The sequence below is a fragment of the Haliaeetus leucocephalus genome, unplaced genomic scaffold, assembly GCF_000737465.1.
Source record: "Haliaeetus leucocephalus isolate CR32 unplaced genomic scaffold, Haliaeetus_leucocephalus-4.0 Scaffold712, whole genome shotgun sequence".
NCBI classification, from domain to species: Eukaryota; Metazoa; Chordata; class Aves; order Accipitriformes; family Accipitridae; genus Haliaeetus; species Haliaeetus leucocephalus.
This window is the reverse complement of record NW_010973148.1, coordinates 3236113-3256201: the sequence shown is the minus strand read 5'-3', so window position 1 is coordinate 3256201 and position 20089 is coordinate 3236113. Positions and strand designations below refer to the sequence as shown.

Below are 20089 nucleotides of genomic sequence, written 5' to 3'. Positions count from 1 at the left end.
GCATTAGTACTGTAGTAGGTCAATGAGAGAAAATCTGTTTTCTTAAACCAACTGCTCCCCACCGTCCTGAGAAATTAATAACTTCAAGAAATGAAAATATAATCCACTCAGCAGCTGAAATAGTCTCAAACATTGTTAGTTCTAGCTTTCCTTTCATTGTATGAGATAATTTTGATACATAAAATTGAAATAGTGAGTCAACCTAACCTTTTCAAAGGTTAATATGGTTTGGTTCTGATAAACAGTTGGGTGAGTGTTGTGGTGAATTCACAGTGGGTATGCATTATACATTAATGGCAAAATGACAAGCTATTTTTACTCATTCTTTTATAGAAATACAACAGGAGAGAAAGCAATACATTAAAAAAAAAGACAACAAACAAAAAACACAGCACATTGCTTAGAAAAATACCCCCCCTACCCCAAATCCAACTTCAGTGTATGCTCTAATTCATATACAGAAATATTTCACATTCACAGACAATCACAAGCCTTTGGTTAAACACTGAGGTCATACAAGCTGAAAGAAATTTTTGTTCTAAACTTATCCCATGGTTTCATAAAGTAGGACTAATTCCAGGCCAACCCATAATTATCAATATTGGGTTTGCTTCAGTGCCTTCTTGAATAAACTCAGTTCCTTTAACACTTCCATTTCTGGCCAGAAAATACTGAAATAGGAGATGCAATATAAGTATGGCTTGAGTTCTGTCACTGGAGCAAGGGATTTCGGGGATAGCCATTCAAAAAGAAATGTTTTCTGTGTCTACTCATGGATCTCACAGGTGCCTTTCTTCTGGGAATGGCTAAGGCTAAAAAACACTTTCCTGCCTTTGCAAATAGACCTTTACTCCCTCTAACCCATCCATAGGTCCACTTGACATCGACCTGGCTGACATGGTCCTGCCAGAGAATAAGCTTTCCCTTCTGTTTTCCAAACTGTCGCTGAGAATTACCTTAGGGCGGAAGACTTGCATGAATTTCTGGTAAAATTCTTTGGATGCAAAATAATAAATGAAGGGATCTATGCAGTTGTTGAGGCAACTGAGGCACAAGGTGAGCTTGTAGGCAGGGTACAAACTCCTGTCATAAAATAGGCGGATGATCATATGCACAAGTAGGATAAAGTTATTGGGGGCGAAGCAAGTGATGAATACCAGAAGGACTATCATCGCCAGGTATATGGATCTAGTCTTCTGCTTGTTACCATATCTGTTTGATGTCTGAATAAGCTTCCGAATGGTGCCTATGTAGCATCCAACTGTGACAACAAAAGGGATCAGGAAAAGCACGACGAATAACGTGAGGAGAAAGGCTACCCAGGCTGCGAAGTTGGGCAGCATATCCCATTTGAGGACATCAAAACAGGTTATAATCCCCAATTCTTTCACTTCGTAGGTCAGATCTGTGCTTTCTAGTGGGTAGAAGGCTAGTAGCAAGAAAAACCACATACCTAGGCAGGCAGCCAGGGCATATCTTTTTCTTCTCCACTTGATCAACTTCATGGGATATACCACACCCATGTACCGCTCGATGCTGATACAGGTCATGGTCAGTATGGAAGAATACATGTTGGAGTAGAACATCACGGTCACGAGGCTGCAAAGAGTCTTGCCAAAGCTCCAGTGATTGTTTTGGATGTGATAAGAAATCTGGAAGGGAAAGCAGCTGGCCAGCATGAGATCCGTGATGCTTAGGTTGATCATAAAGATAACAGAAGGTGTTTTGGGTTTGATGTGCCAGCAGAGCACCCAAAGGGAGAACAAGTTGCCAGGGATACTGATCATAGCCACGAGTGTATACACAACTGGGAGGGTGATGGAGATAGCTTTATTCTGGAGCATTGCCAGCGTTTCAACGTCCAGGTGGGATCCGTTTTTAACCATTATTCACAAGGGGGTTGTTGATCCCTATAAGCCAGCTGGATCATATCATGAACACTTGGCTTAAAAACCTAGAGGACAAATGTCAAGAGAGAAAAGCAATATGTCAAAACAGAAATTAAGAACATACTTCTATTAATCAAACTAAGAAAAACCCCTATGTAGTTTGACAGATTATCTCTGAATGAACTGAATCCATTAAAATTATCTTCTGAAAATTCTCTTCGCCTTCTGAATCATGGTAACGTTTTACCAGTCTCACTTCTTCCTAGCTTTGAACAGCTACTTTTTACCTGCTGAATGGCTTTCTGATGCTTTTTGCAGTCTATACATTATCACACGTCTTATGTTATTGTAACATAAAGAAAATCACATATCACAAAATTAAATTGATGTCTGCATGAGAACACCATGCCATAGGATCTCCATGAGCTAAATCCGTCCTATCTACTCTAGATGTCATAACTTTGCTTCTTATAATACACAAGATTTTCTGACTTTTTTTTCCCCCAACTAAACAGTGATCCATTCCAAGTAAGTGCTGGATTTTTTTTTTTTTTTTAATTGAGGAAAGGAGAACATGCAACCAATTATTCTTGGTATATTCATGATAAACAGAATATAAGGAAAGCACCATGTATAATTGAGAACCAGGGACAGATTGCAGTTGCTTGAACTGGCTAACAGGCTGAAGGGACCAGGCAAAAGTAACAAGCCCTCTTCTAACAAAAAGAAAAGCTATTGAGTTTCAATTTCTGCAAGATGTAAGTTATTAAAAAATGTTCTGTTTGCAGCTGTCTTATTGCCATCACCTGTAATTCTGCAAAATTGGTTTCAGTTTTGCAGTCTGCAAAGCAAAACCATGCTTTCACTCTCTGGCCTATATAGATCTTTCTTGGCAGACACAATAGCTTATCGTTTAGCTTATTTATTTTAAACAGTGTAGCAGCATTTAGCAGCTGCAAGCAAGAACTCACGCCTCAATGTGCTACATGCACGTGTGCTTACTTTCATTAAGCTGCAAGTGCAGGGATGCAGTTTCACGAAATTACAGGGTTGAAAAAGTGAAGAAATGGCAATGAATGACCAGAAAGGCAGAGCATGGGAGCAACAGTAAATTCCGTGACGAGTGGCCACAGGGGCCTGAAAAGGGTGCCAGGCCAAGCCAGCCGGTGACTGTGGGCACATCTGTGCTGTTTAATGGAAGAGGGGCAGAGGGTGGGCTCAGTCACATGCTCCTACTTGTGGACTCTGATCACCTGCACTGTTTAATCCAAGCATCTCTTTGCAAGACACACCTGCTGTAGGAGGTGAGATTAAAAAATGTAGGTGCCAGACAGTTGGTGTCACTTAACCTCAGGTCTAGTTAAATAAGACCTTTAAGTGTGTGGTCATAGCCCATGAGCAGTGTAACAGGTCAGTCCCTCAGAGAGGGACCAGTCCTCGGTGCTGTCTAACTCTAGCTGGAAATAACCATTCTGACAAAAACTGTGATTTCTGACAGAGGGTCTTACTGAATAACTTGCCGGATCTTTCACAAAATAGCTGTTGATGGTTCCTGAGACCTAGCAAAGGTGAAGTCTCTTCTGAAGGCTGTAGTGCCATAGAGAGATACTCAACTTTAAAAATAAACTGAGTGCAGATCCAGAAAAAGCACAGATACAGCAACAAGAAGCTCAGAGGGGGCTTATTTCTGTTGTTTCTTGATCTGATCAATTTGACATAGTGCTTCAAATGTCAGCTAAAAATATTCAGAAGTAGTGAGAGTCAGTATCAAACAACTGATGTTACCTAATGTTGCCAGTCTTTCAGGTGCTTCTAGCTGAGCAGTGGGAAGCCCAGAAAAAGGCACAAGAAAATAGGAACTGCAAAGAAGTCAGATATGTGTTCCTAATATATCATGCACATGTCACAGAGCAAACATGTTCCAAGTAATGAGCACATCACATGATCACAACTGCAAAAACCTCTTTGAGCCAAATCCATTGCAAATTAAACTCTGTTCTTGCCAGTAGACCTATATCAAGAATGAAATTAACTCTTCAGTTTTCGGGGAACTGGAAAAATCACTTACTGACACAAAGCTCTTGGAAAAAAACCTTAATGTTATCTATTTCAACTCTTCTGTCTATGATTTACCATATTAAATACCTATTCATGAACTCCATTGCCTCAAAAATCCTTCCCAAGTGGCACCCCTGTGTGCCTAACAACACTAAGCTTCCCAAAACAAACAGAAATTTTTTATCTATATCAAAGTATCTACAGAGCTCTAATTATAAGCCTTTGCAAGTGAAAGGTATTTGGTCTCACAGGCTAAGGGATCTCACCCCTAGATACTATTCCTATAGAAATTATATGTACTTGGGAGGTAGTAGTTTCCATTAAATCTGTCACACTGGTCATAAAGCTATTGAATACCTCTTACATTTGTGTTTTTGTTAGCGCTAATCACAAACGTATTTTCTTCTAAACTTGCTTTTTCTGAGAGCACAACCTGATAGGAAGGAGATAAAAAAATGCACGCAGAGATGCTGCAATACACAAAACAGTGTCAGGATTTGTGGCCTGACTACAGGCAAATTTTATGCACTTGTGGAACACCACTGTCAGTAAAACACAGGTGTCTCCCAAATTTAGGCACCTCTTGAATAGGGGTTGAAAGGCACCAGACTTTGTGGTTAGGTGCCTACAAGAGCTCTCCAAAAAGGGTAGGTCCCCTTGGCATGGTTTTCAGTAAGAAAGGTGTCCATCACAAGGAGCAAAAGAATAATGCGGGGGAAGAGGGGACATGCAAAGCACACAAGAATGTTGCTGCAAGTCATTCTCAAGGGCAAACAGCCTCTTGGGGAAATGTGCAGTACAGAAAATCCTCCTTCCAACTTTGCTTTCCCTTTTGCCAAATCCTTCTGGGGCTCTAATCCTGAATTCCTTGTTCAGGAAAGCCTGGGCTAGCAGAAATTCCTGCTCTGAGTCACCCTTACTTGTGATGCTTTGCTTTTTAAATGCCCAGGTTAAGCTGCTGGGACCACAATGTAGTTTTTCAACATACTTTACCTCTCCCATTATTGCTTCTATTTGGGTTTAGTTAACACTGTATATATATTTCCATCTTGTTCAGGGTAACTTTATGTCTTTCCCCCACTGCAACCACAGTCTCTATCTGTCTCTTGTGGTTTAACTTGAAAATGTCATAAATCAAGTGAGAAAGTAATCTTTATGAGGATTAGAATTAGATTGCCCTTACATTTTATGAGTTTCTTCTTTTCAATTTCAGGTTTCCAACACAATTCAAATCAGTGGAGCTTGCATAGATTCTCTGCAAGAGAAACTTTGCTGCAGGATAATTTTAAAACATCGACCCTCAGCTAAGTTTTCATATGCAGAATCTTATGCATAATCTGTAAAAATATAACTCTGTTACATAAATATCCCTGTTAGAAAGGCATGGGTTTGTTTTTATTTTGGGGGAGAGCTATATTTAAACTACGACAGAAAAATGAACATACGGGTCGACTGAAACAAAACCTCAGTAAGGATTCTTCAAGTGAGAAGATCCAGTCTTACTGCCATTTATATCAGTCCTCAAGCTTCTGACACAGAAAGAGAAATGTTAAGCTTTTCTGCTTGCCTCATTTCTGAAACATTTAGTGGATGAATGTATTAGGTACTAAGAGCACTTACAGCCTTTGGAATAACGCTCGCTAATTCCAGGTAGGATTTTTTTGCTTCTCTTCGTACTCACTGGCTCATGGCACTCTGCACAGAAAACTCACTTGGAAATTCAGTAATGCCAGGTTTTCATCCAAGCTGTAACCATAAGCAAAGGTGACAGCTGCTTAGTGCCTTTTTGACAGGAATGGTGCTGCCTTTCCCTTCAACTGACAAAAGATGACAAATAAAACATTAAAGGGTATACTGAAAATCAAACAGTAAAAAATCAGAAGAGGACGATGTTATTTCTTTGCCATGGAAAAGTAACAATAGAGATGTGTCTACTTTCTTTTTAGGGGTCTACTAAATAAAGCTGATGTGTTTCCTCTCTTACATCTATTCTCTTCCTGTTGTCAATGTCAAGTGCACCTGTGAAAAAGACTGAAAAGCCTGTAAGCCAAATCAAAACCAGAATTACCATTTCATAAAAATTTTTGTGATTTGTTTTGTGATTTCAGATGGAAAAAATGAATCTCAAAACATATCATGCAGCACAAAGCCTTCCAAAACCTATTCTATTTCATAATTTTTTGTTCACTGCCTGTCAAAGCACTGTTGTGTAGAATAAAAGGGTCTTACTTCATAAACTCTTTAGTATTGTTACACTTTTGGAAAGACACCCTTCCAGCTGAAGAATGTGGGATGGCATATTTGAGATTACAGGAAAAACAAACTAATGCAATTTCAACTCAATTGCAAACAGATTCAGAATGAAGCAAAATGAATTTATTGTAAGCACTTAGAGAAAACATATTAATGGTTTTTAATCAACGCAAATGTGGCTGAAGAATGTATTTTGTTTTTTCTCAAAAGACTGCATTTTTTGAAAATAGTTTTTCTTTTTTTTTTTTTTACTTTCTCAGTTTAATACTACTACAAAGCAGTAACAAGAGCGAGAGGGTTAGGATAGTTTGTGTCTACCTAAATGTAGCTAAAACTGGTGAAAACTTAGTGTGCAGTATGTCTGCTGGGGATTCAAGCCCTCCTGGACTGTCTGAATTGCTAGTGATATGAAAGAATATTAGACAAGCACAGAAAACTGACAATTTCTATTGTAGACTGCGTATGAGGAGAAGAAGGAGCCAGGAAGGCCAGGAGCCAGGAGCCAGTCATCTTGAGTTGTGGGAAAAGTGACAAATACTTTGGTATTTAAATAGAGTAAGGGGTTTTAATATGAGGAACAAGACAAAAAAGTACCCTTTTGTAACACATCTCAGTTATTGTTGCTAAAGCATCATTGATGCGATTCAGAGAAACACTTCTGCAAATGTTCAAGTTCACCAAACTGAGGAATGTAAATGAGTACATCTCTGATTGTGTGTTCCTTAAAATGAATACGGGCTTTACCAAAAGAGGCTGCAGGTTTTGTCTGGATGGTTCTTTCTCACCCTTGCAATAGATTTTCATGCAAATTTTAGCTTGTAGGGTTACATCTCTACATCTCTAAAAGCCAAGGGTTTGGTTCACTCAGTCAAGATCTGAACTTAACTCTTCTAAGAAACTTCTTTGTATTACAGGGCCTTCCCTGATCTTTTTGCTAATGTCTTTTTTGTGTGTCTATGTGTTGTTTTGTTCTGAGCAGCATTATTGCAAAGATCAGAAATTGTTGCTGAGCCTGTAGTTATGTTATCACAAAGGCATTATTTCACAGTAGGGTTTAGCTTATCTTCTTTTAAGAATACATTTGGGAAATGAGAATTCTACTCTCTGTGCACTTGTGTGTACAAGTATTTCTGAGCAAATAAACCAAATCTGAAAATATCTAACTAGCTGCAATATTCACAACCTTCTATGTCATTTAGCTTTAGAAAAATAAAACTGTTCCGTATTTCTTATTTTTCACCATAGATTATTCAGATAAGGGACATAAGAAAACCATATGTATGCCTTCACTGCAAAAGACAGCGTATTTTTTTACAGTGAAAGAGTTGCATTATAATCACTGTATTAATCAAAAACTCTTGCGGAGACAAACTTCAGTCTTTATCTTAGTACACCTAGTCAAAGAAAACCCTATCGTGTTTATAGCTCTGACCTCAAATAGTTAGGGCAAGGTAAAACAAGAGTGTCTTCTCTCCACAAGGATTTCACATTGAGAGGTAAAAAAACCCTCAATTTTTTCAGTAAGAAACTGTAGAAGCATTGCCAGCTTTAGTGTAGTGGAGTGGTACATGCCTGTTGAGCTTGTTAGCTTTATCAATCTGGAAGAAAGCAGCTTTGTTTAAAAGTGAAGAAAAATAATCCTATCGTTTCTGCCTATTAAAGTAGGCAGTTTCCAAGATTCAACCAAAGGAGTCTTACTAAGTGTGAAATCTAAATATACAGGTGAGAGGCAAAGAAACATCACAAGCAAATACTGTACTGATTCTTCAGAATTAGCTAATGTCCTGGTTTCAGCTGGGATATAGTTAACTGTCTTCCTAGTAGCTGGTACGGTGCTATGTTTTGAGTTCCGTATGTGAAGAATGTTGATAACACTGATGTTTTCAGTTGTTGCTCAGTAGCGTTTAGACTATAGTCAAGGATTTTTCAGCTTCTCATGCCCAGCCAGGGCACCTGACCCAAACTGGCCAACAGTGTATTCCATACCATGGGACGTCCCATCTAGTTTAGGAACTGGGAAGCGGGGGGCAGGGATTCGCTGCTGGGGGACTGGCTGGGTGTCGGTCGGTGGGTGGTGAGCAATTGCCCTGCGCATCATTTGTACATTTCAATCCTTTTATTACTACTGTTGGCATTTTATTAGTGTTATCATTATCATTATTAGCTTCTTCTTTTCTGTTCTATTAAATTGTTCTTATCTCAACCCAGGAGTTTTACTTCTTTTCCTGATTTTCTCCCCCATCCCACTGGATGGGGGGGGAGTGAGTGAGCGGCTGTGTGGTGCTTAGTTGCTGGCTGGGGTTAAACCACAACAGCTAAGTAGTAAAATTAACTGTACATAGCTACCTTTATATTTCCTGTGTCTGTCCTGGACTATGCAGTTTTGCTGATAGTTGAATTTTAGTTCACTTGAACCTTCACCTTTGCTAACGATAAATTAGCAAAGTCAAGATTCTGTGCTGGTGTTAGCAATGTCCACCCTAATTTAGATAAGGTTTGCATAAACACAGCCACTGTCATCCATGTCAACAACCCTGTTCAGAGTGAAACTAATCAATATGGTCTTTAAAAAGTTCATTCCTGCAATAGTCAGGATTATGAAAATAGTAAGGTTGTGGCCAGTATTGACAAAAACCTCTGAGCATCTGAAGCATGATTCTATGACTTTAAGTGCTAGTTACACTACAAAATGAAGCAGTTTGCAGTTTTCTTTATTGGTGTGCAAGATAGTCAGCTTTTGAAAATTCTGTGAGCAAAACCTTGTTGGGTCAATTGAAACCCAACTTGTGTAACTCCACTGATAGATTTTCTAGGCTGGTTTAAATTTCAGTCAGAGTAAGCATCCTAAAGATTTAAAGAGGTTCCAGTTTATGGGCTAATAGCTAGAATATTATATATATGTTGGTCTTTCCTACATGCCCAGACTTTGTAAGCTTAATTTTTTCAAGCCTGTTATTTTTAAAAGGATTAGCAAAGCTAAGGCAACTGCTTTTAAGAATTCACCATAACAGCTCAGGAATTCATTCTACAGGACTTACACTCCTCTGCAGTCACTGCCCATGTGCATGCTCTTATTTTCCAACAGCACAAGGTAACATGCCTCTTGGTGAAATAATGCAAACACATACATACACACACACACACATATAAACATATGTGTGTATATATATATATTCTATTTGAAATCTGAATTTTTTATCTTTTCATCTCTCTTTTCTGTGAAACTCTTTTTGAATGTTTCCCCTCTTCTTCAGTCCACAAAAGAATTGAGGTAGGGCTGCAGGCGTGTTTTTGAAGATTATCTTTAGAGATAAAAAAAAAAAAAAGAGTTCACACATTGCAGTTTCTTGAACTTGCACTAAGGATATGACAGTCTGTAGCTGTTGATCAATTTAATATGTGATGGAGTCCATAAACGGGACAGTCAACCAAGTTTTGCGGGTGTAGCTGAAAGGATAATTTGGCATGGTATTTGGGAAATGTTTTGAGCAAAGAATGTAGGGTAATTCTAACATTCATGTAATGTAGTGGGGCCAGAAATTGCAAACAGTATTGTCAGGGGTGAATCAAAGAACTTGGCTGAGCACGTCGGCTGTCTTCAGATAGGCCTTCTTCCATACTTCCACTAGTTGGTCCCAGTATGTACAAAACCTCTTACTACCTCCTAGATAAATAGACATGTCCTAAAAATCCCATGCTGGAACCATAGCAACATGTGACTTGTAAATACAAGCTGAATTATTGTTCCTCTTGTTAAGTAAGATCTATATGAATATGCAACTTTTTTTCCAGAGCAGTAGCATTAAGTAGCAGGATTTTGGTATAGCTGGCACCTTTCTTGCCTGGTCTTTGCTACAGTCATGGATTTAGCATCCATAGAAATCTAAGTGCCTATTTCAGGGTGAGTTGGAAAGTGTGGATGCCACTGACTGTACTGGGCAGATCTCCAGCGACCATAACAGGCTCATATGTGGTCACTTCCATGGTAAATGCAGGTGTTTGAAGCTGAATCCAGCTGATTTTAAACATCCCGTTGATTCAGATCCTGGTTTCCTGGAGGCCTGTACTTGCCTAGATTCCGTCAAAATCTGAACTAGTCCACTAAAACACAATCGTCCCCTTTCACACTTGGACCGCTCAGCTGCCACTTTAAAATGACAAGGCCAGCTTCTTTGTGAAAATGAATTGGCATGGAGTAGGACCAAATGCATGATTTCACCTGTACCCAACTTCTTCCACCTGTGTGTCAAAACCCACATGATCGTAAAACTGTTGGTGTAGCAAAGATTCCGCAGCTGGAACTCAGAATAAAGATTATTTTGTCTTCTGTTGGTCCTTCTGCTGTACTTGCCCAGCACATATCTTTTAGCCCGGATTGACAGCCCACCTACAGGACCAAGCACTCTGCTCTCTCCCCAGATGCCTTCTGCAATGGACTGGCAGTGAACTCCTGGCAAACCGGGCTTTCTCCCGGCTCACACATCAGTTAGAAGTGATTTTCACATCAGCACTAGTGAAAACAGTCTTGGCTGAAAAATACATGAGACCAGGGGCTCTGAAGGAGCTAAATTGACATGCACTTGACAGCTTTCTTGTATATTTGGTTTTCTGCTCCTGAAAGGGCAAGAAGAGCTAGATGTACAAAAAGAATGAGCCTGGCTCCCTGTCAAACTGTGCCTCTTACTGGAAGGCTTTGATACAAAAAATGGGCTGCTGGAAGCTCTTTTGTATGGCTGGAACTGATATTGTGTCCCCTCATTCTCCTGGACCCCCGTCAATACCCACTGAAGATAGGTGACCAGGTGTATTTCAGCAGGAGCGGTGTGCCCGGGCTGAGGAACGGCCAGCAGGCCGTGATGTGTGCCAGCCAAGGCAGCGGCAAATGTGGGAGCTCTGTGGTTGTCTCCTCGTTCCCTAGCACGTCAGACGATGCTTCCCAGCCTTGCCTGAAGGGAGGAGCGGTTGGGGCTCACCTCGGGTGATCTCCGTCGGAAATCTTGCACTGTCACAACTCTTTCCTTTGCACAGCTTCTCTTACTGCTTATTGTCACGGCTCGGAGTGTGAACACTGAATCATATCTGTGCTACTGAGCTATGTATCGCTGTATTTTTCCTGAGTGATGGTCAGTTGCCCATGTATATCGTCCTACAAGTGGCTGTGATTCTCTGCTAGAGAAAGTCTTTTCATTTTTTCAACGTTGCCATCAACAGTCAATAGTATTCAAGCTACAATCATGGGGTACCCTGGCCGATTCTGCCTTTTAATTATGGTCATATCATGATCAGGGCATGTGTCACTAGGACAGCCATGTATCACCTGCATCTATCTTGAGAGGAGCGACTTAAGGCACATGCAGTGCCTCTGTGGAGCCCAGATGGCATGACCAGGATTCACATATGTCAGGACCAGTCCTGAGGTAGGTCTGGTATTCATGCAACTCCCAGTGAGGTCTGAGGCAGCTCTGGGTGCACAGCACCTCAGAGCAATTTGCTCGGCAGGAGAAGCCAGCTCACCCTATCCGAGCTCATGCAAACTCACTTCATTCACACGCTGAAAGAACCGAAAGTTGGCTTCGCTGCAAAAGCTCATGGCTTATGTTGAGCATCGGTAACTGCAGCTGCGCTGCCTGTGGCTGGCACAGGGCACAGTATAAATCACACGTGCCTGAATAATGCTGAGCAGATGTACCCAAAGGCACAGTGCACAGGTAACAGGAACCTCAGAAATAGCTAACTACAGGAGCAGATACACTCTGTGACCTAGTTTTAAAAGCAATGTTACATATGCACACAAAGGAAAAAGAAAGAGCCAATATAATTATTTTCCCTGACTTACCACTTAACACTTTTTTCCTGACTTATCTTCAGTTTGGCAATTTGATACCAGTTAGAGGTGTGACTGGTAACATACAAGAAGTGGAGATTATAAAATGGGAAAAAAAGAAAAATATTTCTAACAAAAGCTTCACGTCTTGTTAGGTTTCTTTGTGACTACTTGAGCTATCACACTAATACAGAGATACAACAGGAATAGCAACCTGAAACCACATCTGCTATAGTTTCATTCTTCTGAAAGTCCTCGAGTGCAGGTGAGACAGCAGGTCAAAGTTCAGCTTTTCAGCTGAACCAAACTGCAAGTGCCCTCGTATTCAGGCTTTGGTCTTCCTCTCAAGTCCTCACTGCACTTAGGTAATTTAAATGCATAAATAAGACAAAAATTGGATTCTGTCCTTGTCTGACATACTCTTTCTGCATTGAGAAGTATAGAAGTGCCCTAATTATAGTCAAGATGTATGCTGATATATCATTATATGAATGTTACCTATGAAATAATCACAGGCAGAAGTCAAAAGTGTTCTGCAGCTGGTTTTGTTGGGGGAGCTAGTCTCTGCTTTTATTAACAGACAATATATTGCAACAGCTTGTTATTGGCTGTACTTGAGTTCCTCTCCATTGCTAGCAAAATGCCCTGAGGTATCTGGATCATCGCTGCTCTGCAAGTCGTTACTGGAGTCTTGCCATTTTGAGAAAAAATAATGAAAGTGAAGATGCTGTGCTTTGAAGGGTGTTATTTATTGACCTGTGCACTAAAAATTAGTGTCTTAACTATAATTTTTATGACCTTGGCATTTAGCTCCAACTTAATAGAGTTAATTCTGGGTATTCCATTTGTAAACAGTTTGTATCTCACAATCTCTTCTACTACATGTATCTGTGGTCTGTTATTTTTAAGAGCAAGCAAACACATTCTTGCAATGTAAGCAAAGGCATGAATCCCTATCTGATAAGCCACTCTATGTATTTGATCTTACTTATACAGACAAATGAGATTGCTTACACCTCTGGGATAAAGTTTTGCAAAACAGCTCCAGGTTACCATGTGAGAAAGTGTATTCATTACTATACCATAGGACGTACCACACTACAACAAATATACTACCACCTTACGCCCTACTTTTTCTCTCTGCCGGGAGTTGTCTGCTTGCCCACATGCTTAAAGTAAATAAACACAGCCAAGATATTTTAAATAGTGACCACATGCAAGCAGCACAGGCTGGTATGAGGTGAGAGCAGCCTTAGCGTGATTCTGATACAGGCAGCTCCTCAGGACAGGGTACACCAGCAAAGTAAAGGAGAGGTGGGAAGCCATCATGAGGACAGGTAAGCATTCTTATTTATCCAATTTATAAAATGAATATTATGCTTGAGATGTTGTTATGATAATGTATTGATATAATATGAAATGTTATATATTAAACATCATTTGTATGATATATGTGTGCTATAAATATTTTTTTCACTGGTACCACAAACTGAAATACCTATAAACCCCATAATCAACACCCCAAGTGCTAGAATTTATCTCTTTTTATTGGATGATGTTTTAGCCTGTGTTACTGATTCATCATCTATATGTGTGTGTGTACATATATATGTACATGATATCATATATCTTACGATATTATAGTGTATGAACATACATAATAATATATAATATATGATATTATTTTCTTGTTTCATAGTATAGCTACAATTGATAACATTCTTCTGTTTTTAAACTTTTTTTCATGACTACAAGTGGAATTTCATCTGTTTGGATATTAAGTGTTAGTAGGAGAAACCTTTAAATGAAAGGAAAGCAATCCTGCAGTAGAGGAGCTCCAATTCCTAATGTAAAAGGTGCTCAGACTAAATTTAAAGTTTGCGTTTCACTAGGTCCAAAACACTGTAGAGAAAAATGTGGGGTCCAGAGCTCAGCCAGTCTTAAAGAGAATTTCCTTTTAAGGTAACACCTAAAATTCAGCCACCTGGAAAAGTACACTAAGTCTGTGAAATGCAGTGACATAGACAAATACACAAAACTGCATTAGTTTTTTTAAAAATCTGCTTAGCTTAACCCCTAGACTGGAGAACATAGAACTTTTAAAGTTTCATCAAAAAACAATTCCATGTATTTTAAATGCAAGACTTAGGTGACTCCAAACATAGCTATATACATAAGGTCTTGTGTGACTCCATCTTCAGTGAGGTGGCACACACTGTGGCAGCTAATTAATTGCCCTTAATTAATCATCTCCTGGCTGTGGATCAAACTGTTGGGGTTTAGCTGAGGTCTAGCTGAGGCCGGGGTCTAACTTCAAGCAAAATATCTGGCTTTGTCAGAGCAAGAAGGGGGTCCTGGGGTGGCATGAGCTCTCAAAGTGAGTCTACAGGACAGATAAGAACTTGACTGTGGTGAGAATTCAGGTGTGGGAAAAGAAAACACAATATTCTTACCCTCTAGCACTTGAAAATGACAAAACAAACACTCTTCCCATCACCTGAATATTTTAAAAGGAAAAGGAAATTAAACTCCTCCTGTTCAGCTAAAACCTACTAACACAATAAACTGAATGCAACAATCCAGCAGAAAAGAAATATGCTGAAGAAACTTGCAAGCACACCATAAAGGAGCAGCCCCACCACAGACGAGCAGCCCCTGCCTTTCTGAGGAGAACAGACATTTACTGACAGAGGAACGGCAAGTCAGAGAAGAAGCTCCTACGGATGGGAGGACCTTCAGTGGCACAGATTAAAATATCACCTGATAGAAATTGTAGACCTTGGGGAGCTGATTATGGGCTTTATAGATATTTTAGTTTGTATGAAAACTGCCCATTGGAGATGAAGACTCTGAAACTCATGAGATACACAAAGACAAACTCTAAGGTAGTTTTGAAGACTGGTACAATTATGCTCCAATAAGGTACTAATAACAATAGAGTAGCAGGAGACAGTTCTTTGGAGGCAAAATTTGGGTTGTTAGGAGCCCTAGAGAGCTCTAAGTGATGTGCTCTGAAATATTACTGCTTTCCTTCAGCTTCAGCATGTAACTTGAAAATAGACGCATAGGAAAATGATATAAATGTACTAAGAATAAAGGAAATGTTTGGTGCAGATGGCACCTATTCAGGAAAATATGGTTTGACCTAAACCAAAACAGGGCAAGGCTTCTGTTACTAAAAGTTAAGGTCATAGTTTTTAAACTAAAGACTAGAGAAAGCCAACTGGCACAGAAAAGCATATAGTTCAGGATGACACACACTTAGGGGTGGGAATGTTATTAAATCCTCTGTATTCTTAGAAAAAAGGACAGGAAAAGCTATTAATGAAGTCCAGGAAGGAACTGGACAAACAGTTTCTATGTGTGAAGTGTATGAAGCAGATCACGTAAAACGTCAGCCAGAAAAATCGCAGATACTTCTGTCTCTACAGATCTGTAAAAAGCATAAAAATGCTGAGGATGATTGCCCTGGTTTTCAGCTGGGAATCTGACCTAATTTAGGCATCTGAGAAGTCTGATGAAAGAAAATAACTGTTGGAAATTGTATGGCCAGGGCACACGCTGACACAGCCCTGCCAAAATAGGCCATGTCACTGAAGGATCAGTACTATTGTATTACAGGGAGCTTTGTGTCACATCCAGTAAACAATTCAGCTGCATCAACAAGTGATACAGAATTTCCATGGGCTGAAGGCTGTAACTGCGGGACTGCATCATCAATCATATAACAAGGATGGTAAATGTGGCAGTGATGTGGGTCGGGCAACCCCAAGCACAAATACAGGCTGGGCAGAGAATGGATTGAGAGCAGCCCTGAGGAGAAGGACTTGGGGGAGTTGGTTGACAAGAAGCTCAACATGACCCGGCAATGTGCGCTTGCAGCCCAGAAAGCCAATGGCATCCTGGGCTGCATCAAAAGCAGTGTGACCAGCAGGTCGAGGGAGGTGATTCTCCCCCTCTACTCCGCTCTGGTGAGACCCCACCTGCAGTACTGTGTTCAGCTCTGGGGTCCTCAGCACAAGAAAGACAGGGACCTGCTCAAGCGGGTCTAGCGGAGGGCCACGAAGATGGTCAGGGGACTGGAACACCCCTCCTGTGGGGACAGGCTGAGAGAGTTGAGGTTGTTTAGCCTGGAGAAGAGAAGGCTCCGGGGAGACCTTATAGCGGCCTTGCAGTACTTAAAAGGGGGGCTGCAGGAAAGATGAGAAGGGGGTCTTTATCACGAGTCTAGTGATAGGACAAGGGGTAACGGTTTTAAACTGAGAGATGGTAGATTTAGATTAGATATTAGGAAGAAATTCTTCACTGTGAGGGTGGTGAGGCACATCTGTGAGAGCAATCAATACGGAAATAACAAAACCCTTCAAGTACCCCTAAACAAACTGACCAAATGCACTGAGGTGTGATGTGTGTGTTCAGGCACCAGAAATGTGACTCCTCATGGAAACCACCTGTTCAAGATGCAGAGGGGAACTCCTTGCAAGATGAGTAGAAGCAGCTCTTGACTCAGGCCTCTGTCATCCTGAGCCTCTGCAGCAGCAGCAGCACCGACCTGGGGTCTCCTGCTCCCCCATCAGGACATCCAAGAGCTTTGGCCTGTAGCCTATTGCAAATAAATTTCTACAACTTCAGCTGCTTAATTAAAAAAAATAAAATTCTTTGTCTGTGTGTGAGGTTTGACCCTACTGTGTTTAGCAGATACACCTAAGGAGGCAGAGCTTCTCTGCTTTTTTTTCTGGATCCTTAGAGTGCTCGGCTGGAAGATACACACCAAGTTGTCCCAGCTATTGCTTTGGGCCGTTGACACAAGCAGCACTGGATAATGGCAAAGCCCAGCAGAGAGGGGAGCCTACTGGTGAGCCTGGCCCTTTGCTACACAGGTACAGAATTGGAGAAATACCAAAGGAAATCCTAATATCACTGAAGAATCCCTTTTCTTCATAAAAACACCTTCTCTTGTCCCCAGAAGAGCAGCTGCTCTGACTGAAGGTAGAGACGGCCCCAATAAACCACATGCCCTTGGGCTGTTCTCTGCAGTGGAGGTCGGCTGGCCAGGGACAGCCTCTGCCCACGCTATCAGGCTTCTCCAGCAGGTCGATGGCATGCAGCCTGCCTACTCGCAACAGTCCTGGCTGCTGAACTGTGCTTGGGAACCAGTGGGAAGTCAGCTAGCACAAAGCAAACCTGCACCAGGGAGCCTTCTTGTGAGCTAATGGTGCAGAGAAGCACGTTCCAGTGACCAGAAACTTTCTGTGGAGCTGACTATTCTATTAGCATCGATACAACATAAAAATACAACTTGTTGGCCCCAAAGAAATGCATAATACATGGAAATATCTGATGAGAAATGAGACTTGGTAGAAAACGGCAAGCTTGAAACCTGGGCTCTCGTGAGGGCTTCCCTATCGAAAAGTTTTGGTTCCCTTTTTCACTCTCTTGTAGTGCCATAGATCTTGAAGGAGAATTGCAGGCACCTGATGCTTTGGCAGTGGCTGAAATGTGATCACAGCCCCCGCAGCAGCCACCTTCTCTTCTGAAACCCCAAGGATGCCCTCAGCTTCCTGGGAGTAGAGATGGGATGGTTCTTTTAAAAACACAACCCACCCCCCTGCCCGCTGTGAAGGAAGATCAGCACCAACTACTTTCTCGCTTCTCTTTCTCAGAATAGTAGAGGTCATTTAATTTTTGCTTCTACTTAGTTCCCAGATTTGTTTCGGGACTCATGGTTCATGCTTGCCCATGGCAAGTTCAGGAGCTCGGGACCGTCTCAGGGGTTTCCCACAGACGTGCCAAGCCTATGCTCTCCCCAGCCCTGCTGAAATCACCCGGGGCTGGGGCACGGTTTCTGCACCTACGTGTGGTGGCCAGCCTGCCCCGCCGTGCGGCAGCAGCCGGGCGGTGGAGAGGGCCGGCGGGGTGTGCGAGATGGGAGTCACCCACCGACGCCTGTGATAGTCACTTCGCATTACAGCCCACGGCGGGGTTAAAGTGGTTCGTCAAGCAAATGACGGAAAAAGCTCGTGATTTGAAACTCATTCAGGGAACTGAAGGAAACAGGTCCAAGTCCATCTCAGCAAGTCTTTTGTAAAAACATAAAGGCAATGTAAATTCCAGGAGAACAGCTTTAGTATCCTCTCTTTTTCTGTGTGTGTTTCTCTGTCTCTTGCTCTGCTGCATTGTCATACACATATACAGAGGAGGAGAGAGGAAAAAAGGGAAAGAAGAGTTTTAAGCTTTAAAATGAATCTGTTTTCTTGAGGATTGGGGTCTAGTAAAGGTTGTGCATAAAAGAGCCTGGAAAAGCAAAATAAATTCTCACAATGCCTTCTAGCACCAGCCAGCCAGCCAGCCACGCAGGTGAGCAAAGCCATAGTGCTCTAACATCTCAGATACCAAAGATAAGAGTGCAGTGATAAAAAGACATTTCATCACACTATGTGTGGAAAGTTTTGTAGAAGCTAGGGCTAGCTGCTCAGTGCAGGTTCCTCTTTCAATTCGTTGAGACTTTTTAAAAAAAATTACACACACACACACAAAAACAAATTTCAAACACGGTTTCCTCAGTTCAGACCTCCCACCACTCCCACACCATTTCTATAGTTGTTACCTCTAAGATGAACTGTAAACTATACATAAAAGTTACTTGTGTTTGCACTGCATAGACTGATAGTTTTTAGAGCATTCTGTTACTTCATGTTATAAACTACCTTACACAAAAAAACGAGGCTTATTATTTAGTTTTGTTTACCTGTTTCTTTAATATAAAAGAAATTTATCCTTTTTTTACCAAGACTAGTAGAAAGAAAAGACACCTAGCAATTCATCAGCTAAAACCTATCCTTTCTTTTTAAAGGTTATACAGTCACAACAGGAAATATTTTGAAATGGTCACACTAATCACAAGACAAACTTTTTAGTCTGAGCATTTTTTTATACTACTTTCCTATTTTTAGGTCACATCACATGCCAACTCTGTGCCATTGCCATTTGTATTTTAATTACAGATGAGATAATAACTTTTGCAGTCTTCAATAATAATAGGATCATACTTCATTCTTGCTTTGTTCTTACCTGCAATACTCAAATTCATAATCTGACAGAAGCAAAGAGGGAGAACTAGCTAGTTTACATTTGAATAAATGTCTGGCTTTTGTTTGCCTCGTAGTTATTGCCCTTTTTTTGTTGTTTCTTTATGCATCTGCAGCAAAACAATATTTGGGAAAGATGCTAATTTTGGCCTAAGTCCTCAAAAGGAATTAGGTATCCAAATATTTTTGAGGAATCAGTCCTTAGCAGTAGCATTCCTGACTGGTTTCCACGCTCCTTCCTGCAAAAGCAAAAGCAAAACCAAGCTTGTCTCCTGCTGCCAAAACAGTCAATGAAGTAGCAATGCTACTTTGACCAGGAGACCAGTATGTCAGTGACCTCTCTTCAATGGCACGATAACCAAAACACTATGACTTTCTAGATTAGTGTAAGGATCCACCTTATTGAACATGCCTGTGTAAAAGGATGGCTCTGGCACTCCAAGAGCGCTTCCGAAGTGCTGGGGTGAAGTGGGCTGAGGACAACATCCACAACAAGCTTCCTCATTATCACTCCTGCAGAAAGCCATGTCAGTAAGGAGATGAAACTGTTATTGACTTCTCTGTACCTTTTTGTGAAAAAGCCTCCTTGCAATAACCAAAGGTAGATGATTAAGAAGCAGAACCCTTCTGAGAGTTGACAAGACTATAGGTGTGTCCTTGAGTATGATAATCAGATCGTCTTCAGTTCCAGCGCGCTCTCTTTCACTTGCTCGATGTCTTTTAAAAAGTCACTTTCCTACTCTGATTTAATTTGGATTTTTTTTTAAAATACTAATTTATTTGCACTGCTCAGTTACGCCGCTGATGATGGTTTATGAAATATTAGTGTCTTGCTTTGTAAATGCTCCAAGAGTTACAAGGAGAAGAAGCGGCTTTTGAAATTGATGGCATAACACCTGCTTTTATTGAACTGAAGAAGCAATCTGTAAAAAACATATTTGCATGCTTGCTCCAAGATGAAAATTGTTGCTGTAATA

At 40.9% G+C, this 20089-nt stretch overlaps 1 protein-coding gene across 1 annotated transcript in view; it reads right to left on the bottom strand.

Annotated features, from left to right (window-relative positions):
- Nucleotides 1-389: 389 nt before the first annotated feature.
- P2RY8 (purinergic receptor P2Y, G-protein coupled, 8) overlaps nt 390-20089 on the bottom strand; it is a 34306-nt gene continuing 14606 nt past the window's right edge. Inside the window, exon 3 of the mRNA XM_010580447.1 lies at nt 390-1954. Within this exon, the coding sequence (XP_010578749.1) occupies nt 813-1886 (1074 nt within the window). The 5' untranslated portion in view covers nt 1887-1954 and the 3' untranslated portion in view covers nt 390-812. The remainder of the gene's footprint in view (nt 1955-20089) is intronic.